The 26,638-nt window shown below is 41.7% G+C and overlaps 1 protein-coding gene across 1 annotated transcript; it reads right to left on the reverse strand.

Moving 5' to 3' along the window:
- Window positions 1-5,868: 5,868 nt before the first annotated feature.
- On the reverse strand, window positions 5,869-26,101 carry BLMH (bleomycin hydrolase). Its single transcript, XM_076354365.1, has 12 exons — window positions 26,018-26,101; window positions 25,533-25,730; window positions 24,964-25,073; window positions 24,152-24,293; window positions 22,792-22,880; window positions 21,378-21,470; window positions 17,321-17,476; window positions 16,649-16,807; window positions 16,483-16,550; window positions 15,954-16,071; window positions 13,398-13,467; window positions 5,869-6,875 (listed from the first exon to the last, which is right to left on the reverse strand). The coding sequence occupies exons 1-12, from the start codon at window positions 26,028-26,030 to the stop codon at window positions 6,724-6,726; spliced, it is 1,368 nt and encodes a 455-aa protein (XP_076210480.1). The 5' UTR covers window positions 26,031-26,101; the 3' UTR covers window positions 5,869-6,723.
- Between the last annotated feature and the right edge of the window lie 537 nt (window positions 26,102-26,638).

A 26,638-nucleotide genomic window follows, 5' to 3' on the forward strand; every position in this document is an offset into this window, starting at 1 on the left:
TTCACCCAGGATTTATTCATTCCTAGACGTTGCAGTTTGTTTAGAAAAAGTCATAAATCACAGGTCAACAAAATAATGCCATCGTTTAGGTGGTGGATTTGGGGGGGAAAAAAAGTGGAAAACCAGAATGGGGACAAATAAGAATAGCTAATTGTTAGAGCAGCAGCAGTTTTGCTGTAAGTGGTTGCCAGTTTTCAGAGACTTGTTCCAAACAATTGAAAAGAAAACAAACTCTGAAAACTGAAAAGTACAGGGATATAATTAGCACTTTCCTTTTTCTGTCTTCTGGTCCCTTAATGATAGCAGCAGTCAGTCAGCAGTGTGTCATTTGCACCATCTCAAGGATAGCTCAGGTATTGCAATTGCAAACATTAAGGAGACTTGTATTGAAAGTAATTTTTGCTTTCCCATTAATTCTTGTGGGCAGTACATTAAAAATGTTTTGTCAAATGAAGCTTGTTGCCTTCAGTGGTATTAGAGATTCATAGTTCTTTTAGTGAAAATAGCAACATCTAACTCGTCTTCTCTCTGCCATGCTCATTTCCCCTCCTGTACTCTTCTTTCCAAAATAAACGGTTTTGGTCATGTTAATCTCTGCTTAGCTGCAGACAAGAAAAAACCCACAAGTTAGTGTCCTTGCATATTATAATAATTCACAGCCTTCCCCCCGTTTTGTCCTATTCTGAAGGGTTTGCAAGGACAGATACTATCGTGCCTCACTCACTAAACCTTTACGAAGATCCAAGTACAGTGTTTTAATGCGTAAGTATCTGTCTGTGGATTAGACCCCGTGCTTCGGATAGCAGGCTTTTTCTTTCTTGGGAGGTGGAAGGACAGACGGTACAAGGAATCTGCGCCTTCCCTTTCATACAGATTTCCAGCTCACCACTGCTGGGAGACTGGAATGGATTTTCCAGACTCACTTTTTCTACTCGTACAAGAAAAATTCTCTCTACTTTGGGTCCCTCTGCTCTTTACATAATTATATTGGGGTGGGTTTTTTTGTTTGTTTGTTTTTTTAAGTTTTAGAGGCAGCATGACCTTTGCCTGAGGTTTTTCCTCCATCTTAGTCTCTGCTTAGAGTAGGTTCTTTTAACAAGTCCTGAAACACTATTGCATACCATTCATCTTGGTCAACACTTGCGGTTAAATTGCTTTCATCTGCTCACATCAGCAGCACCCAGTGTCAGTATTTAGGGTTTTTTTTGTAGGGCATACAAAGCTGTAATGTGAAAAACAGCATATTAAGAACACAAAACCACCTTTTATGACTTATCCTGGCCTTTTTGTTCAGTTGATTTTTTTTTTCCATTAATGTCTTCTGCAGCAGCATGGGGTTTTTTTTAATTTCTTGCCAAACAGCCTGGAGCCTTTGGGGCATAATATAAATAACAGACTTGAGATTTCAGGCAGACACCTCAATTTATTTACCCCATATGTGAAAAACTTTCAGGTCCTGTACCGAGTCAGTTCCAGAATTTCATGAAATCTGTGCATTGGTGGGCAAAATCCTAATGATTTAGGGAAAGTATGAAAAAACAAGAGGAAGAAAATGGACTTTATACAGGACGTAACTTCAAACACTTCCACAGTTCTCCACAGATAAAGCAGCTGTAGATTCCAGTTACCAATGCCAGCACAAAAATGGGAAGCATCAATCAAATTACCTAATAACAGTAGTACCCGCTGTACTAAGAAGAGATTAGTAATAATTCTGCAAGCATGTCTCCGATTCACTGCCAATAAGAGGATAGGAACAATCTTCCAAATAACACAAAACAAACAACTAAAATATTTATTTGTTCCCATCTTTTGCTTAGTTAGGAATCCGACTACATTTAAAATCTATTAAGATTGGCATTGGGATAAAAGAAATTCTGATTGTCCTTCCCTGCTATTTTCTAAGCTGACTGTGCTGGGATATACATCTGGGAGTTAGATGGGTTTTGGAGAGGTTTCGCTATTTCCACTACAACTGTTTTGAGAGAGCATTCGGGTGGAGAAACCTGACTCTGAAAACCTCCAAACTGCCACTACACATAACCCCTCCTCCTGCCTCTTCCTTTTCTTAGTTAGTAGCAGTAGTTATTATTTTCTGACTTTTGATTGAATCTGAGATTGTTGACTTCTATAACATTATCTGTCAATATTTTCTACCTGTCAGAGGAACTGTCTTTGAATTATCCCATGAAAACTACATGGTTTTGTTGGCAAACTGGAAAAGGAAACTGTTAGTTGGCTGGTTCCTCAGCAATCCAAAAGTCTTTTTAAGGATTTGCAAAGGATATAAACCGAAGAAAGAAACAGCACTGAAACAAAGGGGATTAGTTAGTTTTGGTTTTTTATTCTAACCTAAGCATCTTTTTATTAGTTGGATGTTAATTTTGTAATCTGGGTTTACAGTTCATAAGGCATAGAGCTTTCTTTGCTGAGATACTAAACCTGTAGCAAGCTAGGCCTATTCCCACATTATTTCCATTCCATCAGTTGGAAAGAGTTTAGTTTTTGATCGTCTCTGAACCATTTCCTGCGAACTGACAGGAGTTAAGTAGTCTGTTCCTCGTTTACGTGCTCCCATACTACCCTGCCAGAGAGGTGCTGGGCCAAGTGTGCTAATTCATTCTGTCATCTCCAGGCTGTACTCTTAACTTCCATGCACCTGAGAAGAGACTGAGGTTCTTCTGGATCCAGCCGTGCCTCATGCTACGCAGGACACCGAGAACTTCCTCAGCCTCCGTATGGAGCATATGGCCTCTCAATCATCTGCTCAACTGTCTCGATTCTTAATCCCTCCCGTTGAGGGCTGCTGATCACATTAGGGATTTTTCCTTCAGGACAAAAGGGCAGAGTGGTCCAGTAAACATCACATCAAGAGGAGCTGTAATGGGAAATCATTTTATACGTACTGATTTTACTCATGTTTCAAACTACTGTTTAAGCACAATCCCACTTGCCCTAAGATATGACGGTCTGATTTATGGGTAACAGACAGCTACCTAGCAAGAGCACGCAGCTATTGATTCTTACCAGAGGCACAGGGCTGTTTTTCATGGGCTGTTATCACACAGGTAGCAAAACAGAGAATATCCTACCTAATACTGTGCCAGCCTTGAATTCAAGAGTGTTGTTAGCATGAACCTTAGAACAGTTTGTTCAATTGCCCTTAGAGTCCTCAAAGTAGAAGAAATACAGCTCTCATTTCAATTGATCTATTTCCCCTCCTCTTCCCCATTCTTTCTTACAAAGAACTTACAAAATTGCTGGGCATAAAGGCAAAACTGTTTCTGCCAGATTGGCTTCATTTCCTATAACATGTTTTAGCCATGTGGATTTTCTGTGCTTATTTGAAGGAAAGGAAAAAAATATACTATTGTATAAGCTGTCCAGGGAAATATCTGGGCAAGAGCTGCAGAGATAAGCACATGCTGGACAATACTTTTACATACTCAATTAACAAAAACTGGCTTGGAAACCGTTTTTAATTTGTCAAACTCAATCCTCATCAGTGCTGCCACGGGCAACAAAAATGTTAGTCAGTTAAACTCCAGAGAAGAAGTTAACTCTCTTTGGCTGCTATCCCCCTCTCATAGATAGCATAAAGGAAATAGAAGAACTGGTGTAATGTCATAAGCAGAAGGATTTTGAAAGACTAAAATACTGACCTTTTGGAAGAAAAAAACCCCAAAACAACACATGCATTAGTCATAATCAAAATATTGTGCATAATACAACTTCCCAAGAGATTTGGCTTTGTTTCAGAGCCACTAGGGTTCGGCATCAAGTACAAGACTGTTTATTTGCCTTGATGCAAGTAACACAGCATGAGGTAGAGACTGTGCATCACAGACCCATAAAGCCAAAAGGGACCTCAAAAGATCATCTGGTCCATCCCTTTGCCAAAAGGAAGGATCAACTCTACCAATGCCATTTCTGACATGTTCTTCTGTAACCTGTTCTTAAAGATCTCTAACAATGGAGGCATCACACAACCTCAGGCAAGCTATTCCAGTTCTTCACTATTTTTATCACCAGAAAGCTTTTCCTAATCTCACTAAATCTTGCTGCAGTTGAAGCCCATGACTTTTCGATCAATTTATCATAAGCAGTGGAAACAAAATTCCCTTCCCTAAAGGATCCATTTATGAATTAAAAGAACATGATGTCTCCCCTTTTCTCTGACTAAACACCATGTTTCTTTCAGCCTTTTACTGGTCACAGTTTCAAGGCCTCTGATCATTCTTAACCACTCTTCTCTACGCTCATTTTGGTTTGCATCTTCCCTGAGGTGCAGTACCCTAAACTAGATACTGCACTCCAGCTCACTCCCCAACAGTCTTAGGCAGAGCTGGGTAACTTTACATATATTACAGGCTATTTCTCTGTTTATACACCCCAATATTACATTACTTTTTTCTACAAGAGTATGTGATCAACCATGACATTTCTATAGTTTTCTTTCCACACCACTCAAACTTGGTTCACACTTGTTCTGCATGCTCTATTCACATATCCAGTTACTCCTGGCTAGGCACTGTTCCTTATACGATACACATTTGCATGGGTTGGTAGAGATCACATTTTGATGAGCATAGAGTATAAATCAGAAGCGGTGGCAAAATATTTGACAATAACCTGATAATTAAATATATTTGACAAATCAACTATTCAACAATATCCTGATAATTAAAAGGTATATGCCCAAACTTCCACAAAGGTAACCGCATGTGATGCACACTTCTGCCAGTCAACACTGTAGAAAGCAAGAAAGGTCATCTACCTGTCTTGAGACACGGAAGAAGATCTGAGCATTGAACTTGGAGTCTTCTAGATTAGAAAAATCTACTGCAAAGGTATAGCTTTATGTTATTGCTCATCACCCCTGCTACTAGAAGAAGCAAGCTGAGAGCAAATAGCCATTTGCTCCTGTACCCTCACAGGTCTTGAGATGACAGAAAACCTTTTGCCATAAACCCAGGATAACATGAGCTGAATTTTAGTAGAAGGGAATCAAATTATAGTATCACTGTACTGTCAAGATACATTCTGTACATCTCCAGAACAGCTTTGTTACCTTTGCAGAAAACACTGCACAGGGCAGACTCTTAAAACACATCATTCAAGGACAGTAACAGTAAGCTCCTGCTGCTGTTCCACGCCAAATTCTCTTATCTAACCAGCACTCCTGCCCACTTCAGGAAATGTTAATCACAGCAGGTTGAATCATCTTGGATGACTCCTAGACAAACACTAATCTGGATTTAGTTTAGCAGGCAACATGCAGATATGATTCAGCTTGGCATTTTTAATATATGTACATACATATATACACACATTTGTATAGCTAGCGTAAGATACACTTTCATAATCATTTAATAACTTCGTCTCTCTAGTCCAAATGGAAAAGTCAAACCAAATTGTAGACTACCACAGCCATACCAAACATCCTTTTTTTGCTTGTACTTGACTTAAGCAACATCTATCTGCTCCCCATGGTAGGTGGCAGTTGTGTTTCAGTGTGGTTCTTTATCCTCACTTATCCTCTTACTTGCCTATGACTAAATCCAGTACAAAACAGGAAAATTGTCAGGGTACACACAAAGACAGCCCGCCATTTTGGCATAATTTAAATCAAAGGATTAATACTGTGCTCATCACCAATATTTGCGTGCCTGTAGCACATGAGATACTGTTTGTGTTTATCTTGTTCAGTGAGAGGAGCACCTTTGACTACTACTGAGAACATAAAGCAGCATGTTTTCCTGGTATGTTCATATTCTGGCTCATTTCAATTCGTTTGTAGGTCACTAATATTTTTCCATTTCATTAGTTACATGAGGCTCTAAAAAAAAGAAAACAGAGCTGTACCAGTCACTTTAGAAAGTGTTTATTCAAAAGCTTCATAGCACCATCTTGTTTTTTAAAACATCCAAATAAAATGCAGCAATTAAAACGTTGGGGTTTTTTCTGTTGAGCATGACACTAACTCCACCTGTGAACATATTTATGTTTGTTCTTGCTAATATAACTGAAAAATAGCGCTTCTGTGCACACAGACATAGCACTGGGCCTTGATGTGGGTTCTCCAGTCCTAGCTCGATAATGGAAGAATAAAACCAAATGAAACTGGAAACCTCAAGGAAACAGTTCCCCCCCCCAATTCTGCTGGAAGGGAATATTTTCTAAAGGTAATCTTTACCAGTTTCAATTCTTATGTCCCCTCCAAAACTTCAGCAAAACTAAAAATGTAAATATATAAAATATTTTGGCATTATTTTATGGTACAAGTCAGATCATGGGTAATTAATTTATAAGTATCTCAGTGTATTTGTTCTAACAATCACCTAGCTGTTAATTCTAAAGAAAGGCCTTTTATCGCCATCTTTTCCAGGGAAAACACTGGTCAAAATAATTCTACTGAGTTACTATGCTGATTTTTATTAAAAATTTAAGGTAAAATCAAACTGCCATTGACAGCACTTGTAATGTGTTTTCATTATGAGTTTCTTCCTTTTCGCTTTTTAGTTTTGCGGAGTAGCCTGTCTGAGAGCTTTATTCAGCCAAGTCAGTAAAGCGCTATTTCCCAAAGATCCTTAACTTACATTTCAAGAATATGGACCATGCTGAGTGCTTGGTCACATTATCGTTTGGCTATGGCTTCCAACCACTGGAATTCTCTATTGCATCTACTTCTGGTTGACCATTAAGAGGCAAGTATTCTGTAGTTCACTTGGCTAAAGCCCCCATAGGGTCCCAAGCTGGCAAAACAATTGGTTCTTGCTGCATCACTGCCAAGATGTCTTCTGGTACATGCTTCTTATCCACCACAACTTCATACACGTACTCAGAAAACCAGTCATCAGTCATGATCAGGTAACCTGGGGGTGAAAACAGTTCATTACAACAGAGAACCATTGCCAATACACTGAAGCAGTCACATATACAAGTTTCACCTATGAATGATGCGTTACAAACGGGACCTAGTCATACTTCGTATCTCTCAAGAAAAAAAAAAATCACAGACATTAACATACAAGCTAACCGAATGTACTTCATGTGCACTGAAAGACCAAGCAAGAAGCCTGCTAGGAAAAACAAGACCCAGAATATTCATCATTTATGCTTCCTTGGTTAAAATAGGCATTGAAAATACTCAAGTGAATTACAATGCCTTAAAAAAAACCTTAGTATTTAAGGCAGAATGTAAATTTATCTGCATATCTGGCTTTAGAAGTTTTCAGGATTTTGGTAAGAAAAGGGAAATTTACCAGGTGAATATCCAAACCATCTTTGGCTTAAGAAAACTTTGCTGGTTTAGTTCTCGCAGGAAGAGGAGGCCATCTGCTTTCCTCAAAACGTAAAGCCATCTAAATCACACTTCGGCTGAACTAAATCTCAATTTTCTCCCTTAATATAATTCTTACTGAGAATTTCAGTGAACGGCCTTTGAACTGGGAGAAAAAAAAGTCACATTTAGACCATCACAGGTTTTAGCAGAAAGCTACCATTGGAAACAAACTATTCAAGGTGAACTGAAAATAAGAGTGGCTGGGAGAAAGAAAGCATTTAGAAGACAGATGAGAAGGCTTTATGTAATAATGTTCCTCATGTCCTTATACAGTATCATCACACAATCAAATGAAACAAGAAAATGTCCAAAGAATATGGTCAATAAATGCATCTATCTACACCATCTTGTTTCTAAAGCAAGAGATCAGATAATTCCCATAAATTAAAAACCCTATCAACTGTAATCCGAGCTAGAAGCCATTTTGGAAACACTGCCAAAGGGAGCTGCCTTGATTATTCTCTCTTCAGGATATGAGTTCTTGGGACACACAAAAACCTCTCACTCCCAAGAGCCAACAAGTAATTGCACCCTGAGAGGATAATGAACTCTGCTTCTGACATCCTGTATCTCACAGCTTGACAGTGCTGATTAGGATCGCAGTGTCTGAACAAGAAGGAAACGTCAAGCAGAACTTCAGAACATGCAAATAAGTAAGGTCGCTCTTTGAGAAGGCCTGTGCCCGGTGTCACAATGAAAGCCATTATCAATTTCTTCATTAAAAGGAGACGCGTACTTTATACGCAGCGCTACATATACCTATGAGCCTGCCTAAGGCAACCCTGAGCTCCGCATTCCATCCAGGTAACAGGCAGAAGCAGAAGAAACAGAAAAGTTTATTGCATTTCTGGGCAGGGTACACAATGGAGTTTTACCTCAGGCAATTAATCTATTGCTTCTACTCAAACCATTTGTATGTTAAGGCCAGAATACGGAAAAGAACTTGGAACAGCATCATCATCTTGTAGCAGAACATAGCACCTGACTACAAAAGTGTACTCTGCTGTGTATGAGACTGGTCCACATTTCTCTAACTTACCCAAAGGAAAACCTGAACATGCAGCATTTTAAAACTGACAAGCTGCTGGCCAGGGAGAGGGCAGTCGAGGATGAACCGTCTGCGAGTTATTGCATAACCTAGGATTTGGGCACCTGAAAATCAAGCCCTTGCAAAGTTCCCAAAGGACCTCATACAAGCCACTTTGTGCTTGTGCCTTAACTCCTCCACAGGGAGAACAGATTAACAAAGCCATTCTGTCTTAGTGTACTTATGGGATGATATATATACACACACATATATGAATAAAGACACTAAGTATCTACAGTTAAATCCTTAAAATGTCTTCAATGCAGAAGAGTGAGTATGCAACAGTCAGTACGAGAGATTAAAAAAAGTCAAAAGGGAGCTGACTTCTAGCTGGAGATGTACCACAAGAAAGTTCTCTTCATGCCAAAACAAGCAGATGGACCCCTATCAAATGGATGTGATAGTGTGATTTAGTTTTCCCCTCTTGCTTGCTTTTAAAAAAAGATATCCGAAGGGATAAGCTGGGTTCAAAGTTAGGTAATAACATACTGTGTCTCCAGAACAAAAGAGTAAGCAGAGTAATTAAACTTGCCTGTATGGCTGACAAAGTGCCAGTAAAACACAAGAAAGGAAATATTTGACTGGGAAGTGACTTTTTTACCTCAAAAAACAAGCAATGTTTGTCAGCAGCTGTGTTCATTCCTTGACGAAAACCAGACAGGATTCCAAGCAAAGTTTTACAACAGATATGAATGTAATTATTAAATATTTTGGAGAGGCAATGCTAGGCTGTTCCCAGGGCTTCCCTTTCTCCAGGACAAGCGCTACCACAAGAATTCAGTTCTGCCCACTCTGCGGAGTGTGAGCATATAAATAACTTCATCCCATGACACCCAAACCAGGAGTCAGAGTCTTTCCAGTCCCGCACCATGCAAGTCTGGGGAAACAGGTGTCACCTGGCACCTTAGACTGTACTCAGAGCAAAGCAAGAGGGACCCCACGTGAAAAAACACTTCCATTTCCTACCAACGATAAGTCATTTGTTTGTTTTTTAATGACTCAAAGTCTAATCTCTAGTGTTTTGTTGCAGGCTGTACCCTTTATCATCCTGTCCAAGAAATAATGGAGTTGGGGCTTACTTGTATCCCCCACACCCAACCGGGCCTCAACTGGGATGTGCCAAGTTTAACATCATTCTTGGCTGCCTCTTTACAGATGTGGATTCTGGTTCTCTGCACTGGACTTATCCAAGCACAGCTTCCCAATTCCTTAACAAGGCAGATAAGATAGGAAAAAAAAAAATCACTGCCAGACAGACTCAGTGGCATAGCAAGAGAGCTAGGACAGCCTACAAATCCTCATCCTCCTACACCAGCTAGTACTGGATGTTAAAGAGTGAAAAAGCAGGGCAGGAGGAAGGGGAGGAAACCCTGTCAAGTTACCTCGTCTAATGTTTGAGAATGTGCTCTGAAGGATATTCCAACTGCCTTTAGCTCAACGGTGGGTTGTTTGGCCGTACCTAAGAAAATCATTCAGGGATTCACCTCCCTGAAGAAAGTAGTCTGAAATAGAGTCAAGCCTCCTAGTTCTGATGGGATTTTCTGTCAAGGCACTTTTCCAGGCAACTCCCTAACCAGAACAAAATATAGACAGTGAGCAAGACTTTCCAGAGACCATGGTCTCTACCAGTAGAAAACAGATAAATGACAGTGACTCACCCAGAAAAGTTCACATAGATGGCATGCATACAATACATACACACAAGGTACGGGCAGGGTTTATTCAAGTCACTCTGGGGACCTATTGTATTTCAAAGGAACAACTAGCTCCTCTTAAATGGCTCCAGAAGAACTTGTTCTTGAAGAGTGAATCCATATTTGGAAAAGAGAGAATGTCTAAGGAGAATAAACTGTTCCTGCAAACCAAGTAGGAAGTTAAGTTTACAAAGCTGGCAAACAAGTTCAAGTAATACTCAAAGAAGACTAGCTAACTGGGTTAATTTAGTGTTATTCCTAACTTAAAGCCTGAGGCATTACACTTCTTTCATTTCTAGTTGCTGTAGTTTTTATTTTTTGATTTTCGATTACATGCTTAAAGCGAAGAAAGCCAAAAACGCATGCAGCTCCCCACACACATCGATCACAGCCTCCGCAGCTCCGCCAGAGCATTCACTGATGCTCCAGCCCAATAACACTAGCACAGAGCTGCCGCTGTTCAGTCACAGCTCAACAGGTACAACTTTACTAGCAGTGTCAGGCTTCAGTCTGCTGCACTGTGGTTTGGGAGTAACAGCCAATATCGTGAGATGGAGCCCAGTCTTTCTGCAGTTCTAATAAAGAACAACTCTGAACCCTGGCCAAGGAGCATACATGGCTAGCACAATCAAAGTTGCTGACAGACACCCATTAACTTCAGAATGTTTGGAGTACTAACTAAAGTCCACGCTGAGCGGTTGTAAAGCAAGCTAAGTAAGGCACTGCCATCCTGGAAGCATTCCTCTAACACTGGTAGCATCTAACATCACAAACCAAATATCTGGAGTGTCTCAAAACAAAGTGTTCTGACAATAAGAGCACAACTAACCAGGCATTTTTATATTTTATATTCTCTTTTATACATAAAGGTGCTTAACAAAATAGTTATTAATTTGTATTTGGAGACAAGAAAAGTTTTGATGTTACTTCTTTTTAGTATTGATTTGGCTTCTTAATCCAACATTCCAAAGTACATTTTACTACTGTCACACTGATGAGCCTTGAAGGCTGAACATCAACATGGCTTCATTGTTTTGTCAAGACTGAAGATTTCTATTGGAATACTTTGCTGTGAATGTATACAGCTAACTCAGAACAGATGCTAGTACAAGACCAAGGGGCCAGAGCATAAGACACTGTTCCAAGAATATTCTGGTTTACTTAGCTGTTCATGTATAAGATATCAAAAGCTTATGAATGAGACCACATCCTAAACCAGAGTTTTCCAGAAATAGTCTATTCCCTGAAGAAACCCCCAGACATCCTGGGAAATTTCAGCCATACCAAATCTTGTGAGCACAACATTTGGGATTAATCTGCAACAGAAAAATGTGGTCAGCAATGACTATTGTGTTATGCCTTGGGACATGCTGAAGTCTGGCTTGGCATGCTCATCAGTGAGCTTATCGTGCCACGGCTGAGTCCACATCCGGCCTGTCTCAGATAGGGGATGACAAAAATCATGGAGATCTCACTCTCCTCCAATCGTTTAGGAAAAGCTGGCTGACTGCAGGCCTTGGCAGAGCAAGTAGAAATGTTCTCACACCACCAGCCCCACTCACCTAGGGCCGGGGGAGGTCAGAGCTGGCCCTCTAGACCAGGCAGAGAAGCACTCTCCGGTCATTCCCAGGCTGAGCAGGGAAGCAACTAGAAGCAATTTCCTAAACCACTGCTCAGATGTGACTCACCATTCTGTCCACACTGCCTGTCCATGTGCCATGCCGGGCTGGCACATCCACCCCACTACAGCCCTACAGCACTTACAAATCCTTTTTAAAGGAACAATAGCACAGGCTGAGACAGTCATCAGCAGGAAAGCAAGTTCATGCAGAAAACCTGGCATGAGCTGAACTGCATGTAACTGGATTTTGTTGTTGCTAGTGCTTGTCATACCAGAGAGGAACGCTGCAAGGATGCAGCAGGTCATGTTTTCAGCACAGCTTTAGAAAGGCAACCAGAATTACGGTCTTTTAATTTTTTTTTTCCCCAGACAGGTGCTGGAGCTAGAACAGTTCACATAGCAGCTGTTCACAGCACAAGCTGGAACCAGTCTTACCCTCATTTCCCCATCTACAAAATCGGTAAGTAAAAGCTTGCAGTGATTGATAAACAGTGCTTTAAAAGAAAATATAAACCACTTAGGCTTCACACATGACTCAGGAAGGTTATTTAAGTAATATGAGCCACAGCCAGCGTGAGGTCCCAAAGATGAGACAGCTGTAGTGTACAGATTTAAGCTTAGCTCTGTTACCAAAAACTTTAGTACATTTAAAAGTATTGCAGTGAAGTCTTTATTTCTCCTTTCATACTAGAAGGAGAAAGCATTTCTATACGGTGCAGTTCTTGGAAGTGATCCTATCTTATTTGATACTGTGAAGCATTTCTTATCTATTGTCCCTTTATTAAAAGATCGGTTTACATGCCCACTGGAATTCTTGGTATTTCAGTGGAGAAGTACTACCGTATTTTCAGACAAATACTACCAGATTTTTCAGACTTGTGTTCTGCAGCAAAGGATTATGAGCAACAAAATAACAAAGGTTCTGCTCTCCCCCCCACACACTTGTCAAGCTCCTACAGCTACTGCTTTTTTTTTTTTTTTGACAGGAATAGCTGGCAATTTACTTGTGATCAACAGCAAACTGGTATACAATTGCTTAGGAAAATAAGCAGCTTTACAGCAATAAACTAAATCGACCTTAAAAAAGTTATTTTATCAAAGTTTAAATACTTCATTATATGAACTTCATCTGAAGTCTACCAGTGTCTTCCCATTACCTTCCATACACAAATGAAACAGTTTGGTTATTGGATTGTCAAAAGCTGCAGTGCAAGGACAGGATATCCCCCATGTCAGCGTTCCAGTTCCAGCCTCCACAGGGGCTTCTGTCAACTCTGCCCTCCTGCCTTTGGGACAAAGATGCCCTGTCTGTCGAGAAGTGGCAGCATCCATCACTTATGGCCATCTCCCAAAAAATGCAATTGCCTCTACAGTTGAACTTGCAACCAGAGTGTCAAGTTTATCCAGTGACATTTTCCTTTTCCATTCAATGTTTACATTCGATTTACTTAGATGTAAATCACATTTAAGTGAAGAATGCTTGTCTTCCAGGAATACAGTGCCTAACTCAGTGATCCACGTGCTGTTTGCAGGCTTGTTTCATGCATGTCCTGGTGAAGGACACACAGCACATCCCCTTTCCCCCTTCCACCTCCTTATTTCCAAACACCAAGTTCAGCTTTCTGTTCCTGTGACTATAAATTACTTCACCTTTATTACCGCGGTCTTCACCCCAGGAGTTTTCCACTCTCCATTTTTCAAATGCCTCTTCTTGCCCATCCTGTGACAAAACAAGTCAGTGGCTATTCAGTAGTGAAGGACCATGTGAGTTTATAGCATCCAACCCTTCCAAGTCTAAATCCAGCACCAGCAAACCACAGAGCTCCACTCCCAAAAGTCTACTGGCATCGGCAAGTTTCAGACAATGGTTTCTTGCTAATGGTTGGAGAAATGTAATTTTCTAAAATACTTGTCTATCCGGTTACATAAAATATGAGGAAATACGGTCAAGAAAAGAGCCTGCAATAAATATTTATTTTAACCAGAAAACTTAGATTGAACTAAATTCAAGTTTGGACTTAACTGACTGACAGAATTTAAGCAGCCTCTTCTATCACCTGTCAGGACATGGGGGCCTTCTGAAATGCAGAATGCACAACTTGCTTGAATGAGGAATCAGAGGAGAGGAACAAGGGTAATGAAGGAACCGTAATAATTTAGAACAGTATTGGTAAAAGCAAGTGCAAACACTTGAAGTATCTAGCTGAAGGATACAAGTCCAGGTCTGGTGCTTTGAAAGATATACAAGGCTTCTAACGAGCATGAAGTACATTTGATTTCATGTTCAGAAGCACACCGTATTCTCTAGCCTGCACTGTGTATATCTGAAGTCTGGTTCAAATCTACCAAGTACATAAAGGCACTGAAGACTGCTTCGTAGGCTTGCTGTGCCACAAAGTGAACAGTTGCTTCCTTCAAGCAGCCTCTCATGAGGAAACAGCAGGTCCCTTGAGGAACCAAAGAACAGTTATTCTTTTGCTACTACATTATTATTTTTTTTTAATGCAAAAACCTAACCTGGAAAACACCCCACAAATCCATTTTTAATATTCAAAGGAATATTGCTGTATTGCTTCTATTCTCACTTTAAAAAAATATAGGACAGTCCTTAAAATGAGACACTTGAGAGCTACCAGACTGAGGATAAGTCAACTCTTGATGCTATCGGACAGAAACTGGGATAAACACGTTTATGTACATTAAGTTTTTAACCAAAAGGTGCATTTAATCCACATCAATTTTTTTATGTTGTAAAATCGTAATAGGATTTTTTTAAATCTTCAAAGCCTTTTTAATGAAGTAGGTAAATCCAAAGTATTACATTTTACAACTCAGTTTATCAAAGCTCTTTTAGATTAAGTTAAGGTTTAATATAAGACAACATGTTCAAACAAAAAGTAGAAACAGCTTAGTACATTTTGAATGTGGAAAAGCCTCTAAATGCTGAACTTGATCTAGGATAATTTCTTTTAAACTATCTTTTGATTTTAAAAATACCATCCATCATATACACATCCTTTTCTTAAAGAAATCAGGTCACATTTGATCACATTTTATGCAACTATACATTTAGGCATCCAAAAGTATGAATTTAAAAATACAGACCATAGACTATAGCTGCCAGTGAAGTGCAGCCAGTAACTGGGTACAATAAGTACAAATATACACACTTCAGTTGTGAATAGATAAACAGGTTTTGAACACTAGAGAAGTATCATTTTTTGGTATCTAACTGAAAAACAATTATTTTTTTTTTTTTTTAGAAGATGTGTTCATGCAATCTGATACACAAAATAGAAGTGTTAAGAGCTCAGAACACAACAGGAAAGTCATATTGAGTTGTAAAAAGTAACTCAAAAATTCTTATGACTCAGCAGTCCCATCTCAAGTCCTCAAACTCCAGAGCTCAAGGAAACTTTTTCAGTTTTACGCAAGCTGTTATTTCTCAAGCCAAGGTCATGTTGGATAGGAAGAGATCACTTCAAAGAAACTTTAGTAATGACAACTTCTGGAAATAAATGGAAAACATTGCAGATAACCCTGAGTTGTAAATTTTCACTTTTTTTTTTTACTTCATGTGTGCTTTGTTATACTGCCAGAAGCAGATTGAATTGTGGATTCATCTCAGCCTACTGTCTGCCACAGAAATATTTTGGACACCATTTTCCTTCCCTAATTATGAGCAGGTCAGAGGTCACATGCCAGTGAGTTGCAGGAGGTTAAGATTGTTGCAAAGTGCCTCCTACTAGCATTTTAACAGAAGGAGCTTCGTGCTGTAAAACGTAGATTGGACTAACCATGGAATGGGATAGGGTGGGAAATACTTGCTGTCATACTAAATTTCTTGCTCAGCAAGATACATCAGAATCTGTATTTAAAAGTCAGTTAACATAGGTTTTCTGGTATCTTAAAAATAGAAGCTAGCTTTCTTTTCCTTTTCTCCAATAAAAGTTTGTGGGCAGAAGGAAGAAGCCCTTGACTTGTCTAAAATTCTTCCCTCCTTGTTAAATATTTATAGTTCTGAACACTCAGACACAACACGGGAGAACAGACAACCTAGGCCTTGTGCACCGGGGTGTTGTGACACACATGCTGAACTCCAGCAGAACAGCTTCCATGCTGTGAATGAGCCCAGAACACAAACAAGCTGCCAGAATATTCAAATACATCTGTGCAAGCATCAGAACTTCTGGAGGGAGACTTTACCTTCTCCGTGACAGCCGTCAGGACCATGGCATGGGTCATCATTGATTCTCCGAAGATTAATCGTTCTGCTTTGTTCATGTTCTTGACAGAGACACCAAACACCAGCTCATGATTAAATCTATTAGAAAGCCACATAAGCAATATCAAAAAGGATGCAGGGAGATTCTCACTAGTGAACCAGAGAAATCAGTAGACTGCACTGTCCCAGGAGCCACTGTACAGGCATGTAAGTTCAACTATTTTTAGTGTCAGAATAAATGCAAAAACTCCTTTAGGACTTTCTCTTACCAGATACTAGACAATCCAAATGAGTAAGAATATTTAACAACCGTTTGTAGTGCATCTTTAAAGGATTAAGATTTTAGCTAACAAGTGAAAAAAAAATTTCTGCTGCTGCTGAATTACTTAAATATACCTTTTTGGGTATATAATCCAAAGCATGGACAAATTAGTTCCTTAAGCAGCCAAAGCACTGCTTATGTCCTAGCCAAGTATCCCAAATGGTATTCCGTTTTGATTTGCTACTTACATATTCATGTCATTGATGCCCAGCTTGCTATAGAAGTGCTTTGCGACATCGCAGCCAAACCACACAGCCTACAAACAGAAGGAAGAGTCATCTCTGGGCCATATCCCAGCGAGTTTTACATTACAAGAGTTGCACCATGCCATCCATGAAGAGAAACCAAACAAACCTCGCCATCCTTAATAGACGCTGCAGCTAATTTTTTCAAGACATCAACAGGCTGGTTGTTATAGAGTGTTTTCCTCCCTCCTACCATGTTGCCCAGGTACTCCACTGTATACAGCCTGTTGTACGGGTTCTGAGGTCGAGGATCATTCACTAGACAAATCTGCCAAAAACCAACATGTCATAAATTAAGGTGCAACTTAACCAAAATCGTTGAGAAGTGAATCTAAGTGGATTTCAGAGAACTGCTTTTGTCCCAGCTAGCTTACTGTCCCATTAGCAAACAAGCCACTTGGCTGAAATACCAGCTTTAAGTTTTGTTTGTTTGGTTTTTGTTTCTTAAGTTCACCTCGTAACTGTGGCATAGCAGCTTTGCTTGTTATTCCTGCTCTCTAATGGCTGTCTTATGGCATTTTATGACTGATTAGGTCATCATGTATTTTATCATTACAAAACCATCATGGAAGTGCAATGCAAGATCACAGCTAATTGAAGGGTAGAGCACAAACAGGACAACGGGGAGAATAAACATAGGGCCATCTTAGACTTGCGGGAGCAGTACCCATCCCACGTAGTGCAGTTACAGGGGTGGACAGTACACTTGCAATGGTGGAAAATAAGTGGCTTAGCAGCAAAAAAAGGTCTTGAGAAGCTACTGCCTTTCAGCATCCCCAACCTTGTCCTCCATGTTGAAGTAAGGCTTCACATGCTCATTGTAGAACTGGATCGGTGTCACAGGGCCATATTTGTGGTAGTTCTTCTCCTTATCCCGGAACTCCCAGCAGAAGGTCTCCGGAGGGCTGCCCAGGCAAGTACTCACTATTCTGAATACCTGCCCAGAGAAGCAAACAGCTGTGAACTAGCTGAAACATGCAGGTCTGCCTCTCCTACCACAGCAATGCCACTGATGAATGGATTTCCCCACTTGAGAACCAACTGGAGAAATGGGATCTTAACGTCCACCTTTGAAAAACATGAATAGACATATACACATGGATTATTTGCATTCAGCTCTGGAAAGATAGGTGTTTTAACAGTTCAAAATCAATCTGAAAGGCCACAGAAAATCAACAGCCTCTCTCTCCATTCTTACGCTCTACGTTCTCAGGCAAACTATCAGGCAAAACAGAAGCTTAAGGTTGAACGTATCAATTCCACGTTATCCTAGGAATGCAGCAGCCAAAAGCAAAAGCCAAACGCTGCCCAGTCTCGTTCCAACCTTTCGTAAGTAATTCTGAAGCTCCTCCAACAAGCTACTTTCCCAGTGCAAGAGAAGCTTTAAACTGATTCTAGAAAGGCTTAAGCATTCAGCATCACTTGTTCCACCAGGTGGTTTGCCCCATGCAGAGACAAACCAGACCTTCTAACATGCATACAGAAAAGCATTTTATCCCAGTGTTTCCCCTGTACAAAAAAATCCCTTTTTTCCTGTAATGTTCATCTGTATTTCAAAGATGGGCCTTTGCTTCTTTTCAAAAGCCTAGAATAATCTTCTCATCTGTTTTAATACATTTAACAATGTCTCAGTTTAGGGTTAAGCTGGCAGGTTATGTACTTTAATTCCAGATCCCTGCCTGCTGACTGTGACATCCTTTGCAGCTGGCAGCTTTCTATTATTTTTAGCATGAAAAGTTGACCAGATTTAAGTCATCAGCGTCTCTATAAATCAGAATATGAAACAGCACTTAAGAATCACCACTGTACTTTCTCACAGGGCTTATCAAAATGTGCTAACTCATAGGCAGCATAACCAGATGACTGTCCTTAGGGATATTAAGCAGGACCTGCCACAGGTGCTCTGGGGACAGAGAATTCAATCATATTTAAACAGGTTTGAATCTGTTTTACTTCAGCTGACAGTGGTCTACTTCAGCTCTGTCCATGTCTTGAGCACAAGACAAGTATTTTCCTTCCAAGGAACCAACAGGTTATTTAAAATAAGAGAAGGGGGAGTCAAATCTCAACTTCTGCACTAGGATCCAATGCCCGTGGTTTGTGCCAGCTTTCCTAGGCTGTCAGGCTTCACACTTTTGCTCACTGACTTTTCACAGGAGAGGAGACAGAAAAAGCTGGTTTACTCTTTCTGGAGCTAGTTGAGCTGATTTATATGCATCCTAAGTCTCCATAAGAACTAGCTTTGTGGTAGCGTGCACTTTGTGCTGATGGCAAAAGGAGGGCGATGTTCATGCTAAGTAACACTCACTATTTGGCTGTGCACAAAATACAAATAAAGGTGTTCTTGCTCCAAGCGATTTAAGAAAACAAGAAATTAATTACGGGTTGAAACAAGGGTGGGGGCTTAGTATTTTTACTAGAGGAACTCACACATTTATTTCTCAATAAATATGTTAAGGAGCAAGTGTAAATCCCTAAGCTACTGTAAATATTTTATTTTGCACAGACTGCACAAGAGGTAGCATTTGCTGTGGATACACCCACGTTACCTCAGATGACCCCAAGTGGTGAGAGATGAGGCTATGAAAACAAAAGAAGCAAGAAAAACAGCTAAAAGGAGAGCAACGAGCAAGCGGGCTCCAGCCAGAGGAAGGAAAATGATGGAGACGGAAGTCTCAAGTTAACAGAGGCAGCGGAGCCTGGGAATGGCCTCTCTCAATTGTTTTGCCACCACACCCATCACAGGCCATCTCTTAGCATCTCACAAGCTTCCTCTATCAATAAAAATAAGCAGACATAGTTAAACTAAAAGGTGACTTATATCACTCTAGCGACAACTAGAACCAAGATAAGGCAAAAATATAGCGGTTTGTGCTAAAAACCAAAATGAACGAGGAGGGGAAAAGGACACTCCCGATAAGGAAAAGTCTACAAAGGAGAACAGTAAAGGGAGAAAAATTCAGTCACATGCACTGCACCAACTGCAACTTCTGACCTGCTGTGCACTGGTTTGATAAGAATGTTTATACAGTTCTGGAGTGAATATTTAATCTTGTGTTCCAGTACAACTGTCCCATTTCAGCTAGAGCGCTGCCTCCCAGCATGAGCGAACCAAGATTTGCTCTGCAAATAAAACTTCACAGAACAAAACCAAGTTCTGCTTTGCCACATACAGAAATAGATGCAAGACAACTTATATACAGATAAACACATGAAATAAAAGACTGATCTCAAACCTTTAAAACTAAGTGTTTTTGAGGTATGCAAGACATGCAATCGCACATTTCAACTACAAAGTTTATTGCAAATAAATCCACTTGAGTTGCAAACCACCATTACTACTGCAGGAGAAAAATACTGTGTTAACTTCAGAGAATTAAGCATAACCTTTTTACAGAACAGACAAATTGCCATCAGTTAATAAGCCTTTAATGCCAGTTCCGGGATCCCTTGTCAGAGGGCAAGATGCTCTAAACAAATGAAGAGACATTTTGCAGTGAACTGTATGTCATTGCCCTAAAAATGAACATCTCTAGGAAGCTTTTGATGTCTGCTGTAAAATCCTCCAAGGGCTTTTGGACACACACACTGGATATAAGTTATATTAATTCTCTTTTGAACTAAGTGCTGATTGGCAACATACTGGGGTAGGCTCAAAGCACAGAATTACTGTTGATCTTAAGGCATACATTTCATAAAAGTTTTTGTTTCATGATATAACCCAAGGAACACGAATCAGTTTTTTAATCTAACCTTAAAATTAGATGAAAAGAAGCTACAGGTTTTTACATGAAGCGTAAAGATGAATTACCAAAAACCAAACCAACTCATCAATCAATATTTGCGTATTAGTGGAACTGCCTGAAGCTTTACAGAAATAGCCCAAGGTAGGTTCTGCTTAATACTGATATTTACTGGATTGCAGTAAAACTAACACACATAACCAAAACATTTGATTTCTTGAGTCATCTAAAGACAGACATTAAAACCACTGGGTCACTTTGCATTGTATGTTTGAGAAACAAATTAAATACATACTTTTTTTTAAATGCATGCACTTGGTCAAAACTAAAACAGCCTGAACTGTCAAAATTACTTTTGGCTATTTAAGAATCAAGTACGAGGGCCACTGAATAAGAAAAATTACGTGTCACTATCATATTGAGTGTGAACAGATGGAGGGCCAGCCACTACACACACGCTGCATACTGCAGACTTGCCGATTGATTTGATTTTGAGTTAATTCACACAGCCAGAAACAGATACTGTGACTCCTTCCTCTGCCACCACCCAGTATCAGACCACAGCTGGATTCAGCCTTGTGTTCAGCTCACATCTTTTCCATAGTGCAGAGAACTCCCTTTCGTTGTTCTTGTCTGCTCTCTTGTGGGGAATTGCTGCAACAACACTTGCACTGTAAGATTTTACATTCAAAGCCATCAGAATGCAATTTTCAATTTTCCTCTTCCCTACTATTTATAAAAGCCTGATAGGCCACTATTTTGGTCTCTCCTAAGACACAAAATGCTGGTTTCCTACAGAAAGGGGCACATGTCTCCATAAAATGTCATAGTTCTGGAACCTATAAGTTCCAAGATATTTGCCTGGAAGTATTAGAAAAACTCAGAATGAGTATCTCAGAATGAGATAAGCAACAAGCCACTCCAAAGAATTCACTTGAATACCCTCCAAGCGTGCTGCCATACAAAACATTCCTAGTTAGGCAAAAGGCACTTGTTTTGCCTGATCCTGAGAGCTGTAGAACAAGAGTGAGCAAGAAATCTCATCCATTCTAGCCTTGTGCTCCAAGAAGATTCATGTCACACAAGTATTTTTACCTCTTCTATCATAGTGTCCATTGCAGCACAAAGTTCTCCTTTAATTGTTCCACTTTCCACCATATTTCTTAGCCGCAAACAGTATTCTCTCATCTGTTTAAAGAGAAAGTCATTTTATTACGAGAGTATGAAAGGTGCCACCTAATCAGGTTTTAGGACTTCCTATCCAGTTGTTTCAAGCACCTATTTTACTCTTCATAACATGTTTTCAAAATGAAAAGAAAATCCCTTTCAGAAGGCTTTGTTAGACATTGATTCTTTAAAAAAAAAAATTGAATGATTTAAAAGATCACAAAAAAAAAAATCAGAAATTAACAAATAGTTGCAACTTAATTACTATTTTCCAACCACTGATTTGAAGCTTACAGCCATTAGCTTTTCTTAAGGCTTGATTTCTCCTGTTTCCGTAACTGATGCCGCAACATCCATACGCATTACCACCTCTGTGACTCACACAGAACAGACTGTCTTCATACTGTAAAATTTATTTTGCATTTCTAATGCGTAATTGATCTCTTGGTTGATAAAAAGAACGGAGCATTTCCCCACCGCATGCAGAACTGCAGTAAGAAGAGCACACGCTTCCCATTACTGTCACCATCCATAAGGCCAGGAACAGTGAGTGGGGCTCCCACAAGACCAGCTGGTTTGCCATGTTCAAGACTAGAACAACATTAACACCATTCATCATGTCTAAGCTCATTTCAGCACCTATTTTACATTTTTATGTGGATTTCAGCGGGCAATTTTGCCTGAGCATGTAGCATATGAACTGGAGGAAAAAAAAAAAGCCCACTGTAAAAAAAAAGCTTTAATTGCCTTTTTATCTAGCTACCTACACTAGTATCTTCCCAGATTAATTAATTTCTGTAGTTCAGGGAGCAGGCTTACACCTTCCTTCAGACAAAGCTGCACGCTTCTATACTGAAAGCTGATTTTAAGATTCAGTGTTTTGAAAATACTTTTTTTTTTTCCCCTCCATCAAATTTGGCAGTAATCTCTAGAAACCTTGGCATACTGGTAGATGAAATACTGAGGGTGCAGAAGAAAGTCAGCTAGATGCCAAGTGCTAGTTTTGCAGAAACAGACTTAATCAGCCACACATCAAGAATTAACTTTTTGGAAACTTGAGGATCAGGAACAATTGCTACTAAAACCATGTGAGGTACTTTCAAGGTACTGAAGCCTGGCCGTGGCCATCTTCCATAAACACGCTTTCCTGCTCCATGTTTCAAGATTAACATCAGACTTTGCTGAGACTTTAGGCTGCTTTTTGAATAAAAGCAAGTTAAGTCGCTGAGACACACTTGAAACTTCGGTCAATAAAGAGAAATGAAGGTGGCTAGGAACACCTGGAGCAGCGTCATTCCCATCCCCTCCCCTTCTTTAATTGTATCATCTAAATCAATTTTACCTTATGATTCAAGATCTCATTCATCCTTCTAGTAGCCTCTGTGGTATGAGACTCCGGGAAGTATTTCTTGGGGACAACACCATACTTTTCTAAAAGAAAGTAATAAAACTACGGGTTAACAATTGTCTTTTCCACACAGCAGATGCTAGTGCTTCCGCTTATACCCACATAAAAGCTAAATATAGTTGGGTTTTGTGCAGAGATTATAAGGGAAAGTCTCTTACTTAAAGGTTACAAATACTCAAAGTTTATACTTTCATTTGTGACTGAATCTTGACCTCTGATCTGCATTCCACAGGGATCCCAAAAGGTGGAATCCCTCAGTGGCTCAGTATCATTTAATTCGACACTTAAAAGTTCTGAGCTAATTAGTGCTTTTTAAAAAGCTGTTTTCACCAGAAAAAAAAACCTGATTACTTGAAAATTAAGCTCCTGAAATATCTTCTAAACAACTGAGCCTCTTATGAATTATTCCATGTATTTTATCTAGGTTAAGTAACTAACTTCCCAGTCTCCCTTCCTCCTCAACATTTATAAAACACCAGCAACAGCTCAACTGCTTCCTACGTTATGGTACCAATCAAAGATCACACCGTGCAAGGCTCTGGATGTAACAGCAGCATCCAAAATCTTCTCTGCCCTGATTAAATATTTATAACAATTGGATGGGAAAAGAGTAACCTCCAGGCTTCAAAGAAACAAATTCCTTTTGTGATTCTAAACCTACATTATTGGCTTGTTGATCTACAAAGGTGTCATTGTTTTACAATACAAATGAAAGCAAGTGCTAGCGTAATTCAGACAGGGAGAAGTATCTCCTTAATCAGCGCAAGGAGGATCCCACTTAAACTGGATCTTTGTAAGACCAGCATTGCCACATTCCACATCATTTCCCTCTCACTGATCTTTATATCATCTTTCTTCAGGCTGCAACTCTCCGAGCAGTTTTGCTTCTGCCTCATAGACACACCCTGGTCTCGCAATGTGTTTTCCTTACTATTTGCCCTAAGAATTGTATACATGGATATAAACAAACGATGTCGAGCTGATGACTGAAGTAAAAGGGGATTGAACCTTTTTACCAAATGGAAAGTCCGGGATATCTAATTACTTCTGTTGATCTTCTGAGCTTCTGTCATCGTCAGCAATATGCAAGAGTGAAGAACCCAGAAAAGATTTAAGCCTAACATTTATAAACTGGCACGAAAAAGGTCTTTGATTAAAAAAGGTAGGGGCTAATGGCATCGTGTTCCTCGGCAAAGTCCCAGGTCTCAAACTCCATCTCTTCTTCTATTTCATTCCTCATCTCTCAAACCAGCATGCAGTTTCAGGCAGGGCTCCTAGCGACCAATTCTCTTACCAATAATGTTAACCAACATATCCCACTGTCCACCATCATTCGTGGGGTTGGAGAGCAGGAACTGTATCAGCCTTCCTTCCACAGGCTCCTTTTTCTGAGCTGTTTCCACAAAGGCATTTAAAAAGTAGTAACAACGTTCAACCTGGAATGGACAGACAGGAAAAACAGATATTTTAAGTGTGACATTGTGCATTAATTCATTCCTGAGCATTCAGTTCTTCGGAAGTCCTCACTAGATGAAGCTACCTTCCGCTCATCTACTGAAGTTCTTATTTTCTCTCTCGCATTCCAGGGCTCATCCGATAAACGTACTTCTGTCACAGACCAAATATTTAGGAGAGAGTTAGCACAGAGCTTGAGGGTAGGGGAACAGGAAACGTGAAACAGGAGTTATGCAATGAAGCCTGGCCCAAACTAGTACTAGACTTTCTCGATTTCCCTTAGGGGAGAAAAACAGGCACACAGCTCGCAGATCAGTAGGTCACAAGCACGACTGAAAGCTCAACAGAAAGTTACAGTCGTGTTTCCCCTGAGCCTCCTACAAGTAACTTTTGAAACACGCGCAACACTTGAAAGACGACTTTTACTATTCCAAAACGTGAGCATCTCGACAACTAACTTCTCAAGCTGAAAGTCCTGCTTTGCTCAACCCACAGTTAAAACACAGATTTAAAGAACTTTTGAAGTTTCTTCTCATGTACGTTTTCCACCCGGATTGTTAAGATGGTCCAGCCTAAAAGAAATTCTGTCCCCATACTGATGCCCAATTGCATAAGCCGTCCTAGCACAACCTGCGCCCCGTGCTACCGTACCTTATCCCAGAAAAAGAGATACGACTGGCTGAATTCAAACTCTTCAATGTTGTATTTCTTCATGAAAGGAAGACGCATTGCATTGAGACAGGAAAAGATCCAACATCTCCCTGAGAGATCAAAGGAACAAGAATTAAACAGGAACGTTTAAGAGCTGCGTACGATTTTTATTTTTTTTTTTTTTTTAAACACAAGATTCACGACACCGTTCCGCCTCCAGCCTCTGGCCACCGCTCCGATCGTGAAATACCAAAAAGCTCATGAGAAGTTCAGAAATCTTTTACTGCAAATGCAGGTCTCGCCACTGATTTTATCCCGTACTACGCAGAAGGGAAAACGGGCAAACGCTGCAAGCCCAGTGGCCGTTGTTAACTCGGAAGGACGCTGCAGGGATTCAGTTTTGCTCCGAGCCTGACAAAAGGACTTCTGAGGAGGCCAGCGCTCCCCGGAGCGCTGTCAGCGTCACATCATTCATTCCCCAAACGCCGGAGCCGCCGAGGGAGCGCACCCCTCCTTACCGCCAGCACCGACCCCCCCCCCCCCCCCCCCGCAGCCGGGGAGCCCCTTACCGGAGTTCTTCTGGTTGGTGACGGGCTTGCCCTCGGCGGGCACGGCGTGCTGGAAGACCTGCACCGTGTCCTGCACCACCTGCCGCTGCAAGCACACCTCCAGCGGGTCGTTGCACGTCGCCACGTTCTGGGCCAGCAGGAACTGGGGCTCGGCCCGCAGCCGCCGGGTGAAGGCGGCGGCCTTCTCCGTGCTCAGCCCTGGGGGCCAAGGGGCAGCCGTCACCGTCGGCCCCGCGGCCCCCCCCAGCACCAACACCCCACCCCCTTCCCCTGAGCGCCCGTTACCCCAGCAACCGCACCCCCCCCCCGACCCATCGCCCCGGTAACGGTGCGTCTCCCGCCCGCCCCATACCCCCCCCCCCCCCAGGCCTTTCCCCTCCCGGGCCCGTTGCCGCGGGAACCGCGCCCCCCTCTCCCCCCACGGACAGGGCGCCCCCCTCCCTCCCTCCCTGTTGCCCCGGTAACGGCCGGGCCCCGCCCCTCACCGCGGGCGTTCATGGCACAGGCGGCGCGAGCTCCCGGAACGGAAAGCGCCGCTCCACGGCCGGGCCCACCGCAGGTCGCGCGCCGAGGCGGAAGCGGCTCTTATAGCCCCGGCACCGGAAGCAGGAAGAGGGGCCGCACGCAGCGGCCGGGGGGGGGGGGGGGGGGAATTAGAGGGGGGGGGGGCCGGGGGCGCGCGCGGGAGCGGACGGCGCGCCGCGAGGGACAAGGTTGCGGCGGTTGCGCGCGCCGTCCGGCGGGGGCCGCACGGGGGCGCCGGGGGCTCCATCCCCTCACACACGCGCCCCCCCCCCCCCCCCCCGCCCCCGGTTCGAGAACGTTCTGCGGCGCCACCTGAGGCAGCGCGCGGCGGTCCCGGCGGCCGCGGCCTCCCCGCCCCGAGGAGCCCCAGCGCCGGCGGCCGCGCGTGGCCCAGAGGCCCGGCCCCGCGGCTCCGGGCAGCCATGTTCCCTCAGGGCAGGTGGAACCCCTGGGCGAGGGAGGCCCCGCGGGAGCATCCCCACCCCACCGCCCCCGAGCTCTACCCCCACGGTGTCGCCCCTGCGCTACGCTTAACGGGAGGGCTTGAAACGGGTCTCTGCAGCGGGCGGTTTGAGGCCGGG

This window comes from Aptenodytes patagonicus, chromosome 17, assembly GCF_965638725.1.
Source record: "Aptenodytes patagonicus chromosome 17, bAptPat1.pri.cur, whole genome shotgun sequence".
Classification (NCBI taxonomy): domain Eukaryota; kingdom Metazoa; phylum Chordata; class Aves; order Sphenisciformes; family Spheniscidae; genus Aptenodytes; species Aptenodytes patagonicus.

Coding starts and splice junctions, on each gene's coding strand:
- BLMH (XM_076354365.1), bottom strand. Junction 22,881..24,151: donor TATGTTGGTTAACATTATTG/GTAAGAGAATTG, acceptor ACTTTCTTTTAG/AAAAGTATGGTGTTGTCCCC. Junction 21,471..22,791: donor ATGAGATCTTGAATCATAAG/GTAAAATTGATT, acceptor CTCTTTAAACAG/ATGAGAGAATACTGTTTGCG.